Below are 3,799 nucleotides of genomic sequence, written 5' to 3' on the forward strand. Positions count from 1 at the left end.
GTTTTGTAAAAATTCNTCACTTTAGACTTTATTTTGGGACTGATGTACTTTTTTTTAAACTCTTTCTGCCCTGTAGACACTAAGAGGGCCGCTTTTAACAAGCTCATTGTGGATTCGGCCAGGCCCACAATGGGGCAGCCGGGTGGCGAGGAACGGGACCCGACATATCCTGATAAACCACCCCCGAAAGATTCGACCCGTCCGGATTCGATTCTGGGCCGCCCAAAGGGGTAGGCTGCCGCCTTGACTGCTCGGCCATCCGGCCGTCTAATGGGATTTGATGTACTGTGTAACTGTACCCTGTAAAAAAAATAATCTGCATGTTACAAAGAAAATGAATAGTTTTATCAATAAGAAATACTTTATTGTCTTGAAGGCTGCATCTTATCTGAAGCAAATAAAGCTTGCCATCAGAAAAAACAGAATTAATAATTGCAAAATATTGTCTGATTTCATGTGAGTTAGAATTTCAGTGACGTGAGACTAATGAACTCTAATAATTTAAACATTTGCAACGTGAAATAAAAAAGTTTCCCTCTGTTCTTAATCACAATTAACATGGCTGTTCTCTTGGATTCAGGTGGTTCAATTGTCTGAAAAATGAATTTAAAGGTTTTAACTATATATATATAGTTAAAACCTTTAAATTTATTTTAAATGTTTAAAATATTTAATTATACTGCTATATTAGTCAGTATACATCTTTTAATATTATTTTTTAAAATTATTATTACAAAATATATTATGTGAAAAAATCAAAAATGATAATAGGGATGATATCTATTGAGAACTTTTGTTGTCATAAGACATATAAAATAATACTCTTTATTTTAAACTTTAAACACACTTTTTATTTTCTGTGTATGAAGTTTATTATAAAGAATAATAATTAAGTACTTGTCAAAGTTATCATTTGCAAAAAAACATTAAATTTTGTAACTTAAAATGTTTCTTTAAGAAATCTTTCCTTGAATACACAAGTGATCTTGATCAGTCTAAATGTCATAATAAGCATATCAACGGTAAATCACAGTTTAGCATTGAAACAAACCCATATAATTGAGATAATCTAAAATACCTGAAAACTGTAACAATAACTGAATTCTGATGACAAGTTTTGTAAGTATACAGTATTTTAATTTGTGTGCTTTAGGACATGCTAATCTTGGTAACATTAATTAAATGATGATAATATCATTGATTACAGTATTGTATAACATAACTTACTTCATTCAACATAATTTCAATTTCATAGTTACATTGTAATATTAAAAATAAAACTAACCTCAATAATTTGTTTATATTCTTTTATATTTTCTTCTAGCTCATAATTTTTTTCCTCTCCCTAAATAAAAATAAATTCTGATGTATTTTATAATATACTTATAGCATGTGATGAAAGAAAACGTTTTAAAATTTATAAAATAGCATTAAAAACTAAATATTTCCTGTATCGTAAATAAAAGCCGTTTATTTAAGGAAATGACTCAAATTCAAAATTTCTGTAGAATAGTAATTTTCCTGCTATTAAAATTTGTGGACTACGGTCCCATGCTTTGAGTTATGTTAGCAGCACCAACACGAAAGTATTGGCAAACTAATTCGGTAACAATTTACTAATGAGTTCATACAAGCATACGATACTTTCACACGCGTTAGACTAGATATGCGAGAGTTCATTCCTGAATCTTATACATTTCCTTTAGCTCAAATCTCACTTCCTCAATTCCCTTGCTTCAATCTTACTTGGCCAAAGTTTATTTATTCATATATCGAAATAGCAGGGTAGAAAAACTATTTTCAGATTTTAACGTCATTTTAAAAGACGCACTATCATCGCTGTAATTTTTAAATTATGAGTGTTATCCAAATATATAATTATTTAAAAAAATATTTTAATTCGTAAGATCATAATTTTTCAGTTTATTTAAATTAAAACATTTTTCGAATTTCATAATACAATAAAATCAGACCGCTGAGTCATTTAAATTAAACATGTCACCGCCATTATAAACAATGTTACGTAAGCTTCCCGTTCAGGTATTGGAATACGAGGAAGTTCGCTACAGTACGTATTAAACACACGATTCTTTTCAGTTAACGCGTGCTATAAAAAAAATGAACACAATTAATGGGAAAGTTATTCTGCCATCTAGTGAGAGAAAATAAAATAAAATTCACTTATTGCCTGACATATTAAGCAAAAAATGACGACATCGTTAGGGAATGTGCTGATTGGTTTAACTGAAGCGACATCCTGAGTGACGTTACTCACAAGTCGATAATTTCTAAAGACAGGTTTCAATGCTATGATTTTTCATAATTTTTTAATAAACATTTTAATGTTCTGTAGTAAATTTGTTAACTTGAAGTACAAATATAACTTCTTTCAAAAAAAATATTTAAGTTATCCACCAAAAATAATAATAATAATAATAATATTTATTTACAAGCCATTTATTTTCGAAATACTTAAATATGCAATTAAAAAAAACAGAATAATAATTAACATATTCGAAACATAAACCGAAAACGTTATTGTAGGTGAGAAAATTTTATATTATTTTTTGTTTCACTTTAGACTTTATTTTGGGACTGATGTACTTTTTTTTAAACTCTTTCTGCCCTGTAGACACTAAGAGGGCCGCTTTTAACAAGCTCATTGTGGATTCGGCCAGGCCCACAATGTGGCAGCCGGGTGGCGAGGAACGGGACCCGACATATCCTGATAAACCACCCCCGAAAGATTCGACCCGTCCGGATTCGATTCTGGGCCGCCCAAAGGGGTAGGCTGCCGCCTTGACTGCTCGGCCATCCGGCCGTCTAATGGGATTTGATGTACTGTGTAACTGTACCCTGTAAAAAAAATAATCTGCATGTTACAAAGAAAATGAATAGTTTTATCAATAAGAAATACTTTATTGTCTTGAAGGCTGCATCTTATCTGAAGCAAATAAAGCTTGCCATCAGAAAAAACAGAATTAATAATTGCAAAATATTGTCTGATTTCATGTGAGTTAGAATTTCAGTGACGTGAGACTAATGAACTCTAATAATTTAAACATTTGCAACGTGAAATAAAAAAGTTTCCCTCTGTTCTTAATCACAATTAACATGGCTGTTCTCTTGGATTCAGGTGGTTCAATTGTCTGAAAAATGAATTTAAAGGTTTTAACTATATATATATAGTTAAAACCTTTAAATTTATTTTATATATATCAATATTCATTTTATATACATCAATATATATCATTTTATATATATTATATATTATGTGTGTGTATATATATATATACACATAATATATAATATATATAAAATGATATATATTGTATCTATATGTATATACATATACAATATATACATATTTATTACAGTCGATCCCCCTATAACGCATTAGATACGTTCCACTTTATAAGAATTTCACGTTGTAGAAATCCTTAAATACATGAGCCAATCACAGCCCGGCACGTGTGCAGTTTACGGACTACTGCTGTTTGAAAGGTTTTCTTCCATAAAATTAATCGATTCTAGACTAATTTGACTCAACATTTCCAAAACACCTATAATTTTTTGGGAATAATCCGTATAAACTATGCTATAAACAAAAAATTGTAGGATTACTTACCGAGTGTGCACCGTTCGACGACGCCATTGCTCAAGCTTGTTTTCGTCGCGGAGCAGTGCACCAAACGGCGGGCTCGTTTTCTGATAAGTTATTTTTCTGCGAAAAATTCGTTGAACTTTGGAGACATCATTAATAGAAATAATTTTTATGGCCGTTGAATAAGAAATGTTT

The 3,799-nt window shown here is 30.6% G+C and overlaps 1 protein-coding gene across 1 annotated transcript in view; it reads right to left on the reverse strand.

The window, feature by feature from the left end:
* Nucleotides 1-553: 553 nt before the first annotated feature.
* The window catches only part of LOC111622020, a 51,565-nt gene continuing 48,319 nt past the window's right edge, over nt 554-3,799 (reverse strand). Inside the window, exons 6-7 of the mRNA XM_023364320.1 lie at nt 1,326-1,345; nt 554-593 (exon numbers count right to left, since the gene is read on the reverse strand). Of these exons, the coding sequence (XP_023220088.1) occupies nt 554-593; nt 1,326-1,345 (60 nt within the window). The remainder of the gene's footprint in view (nt 594-1,325; nt 1,346-3,799) is intronic.

The sequence above is a fragment of the Centruroides sculpturatus genome, unplaced genomic scaffold (genome assembly GCF_000671375.1).
Source record: "Centruroides sculpturatus isolate CEXI.00-Female unplaced genomic scaffold, Cexi_2.0 scaffold225, whole genome shotgun sequence".
NCBI classification, from domain to species: domain Eukaryota; kingdom Metazoa; phylum Arthropoda; class Arachnida; order Scorpiones; family Buthidae; genus Centruroides; species Centruroides sculpturatus.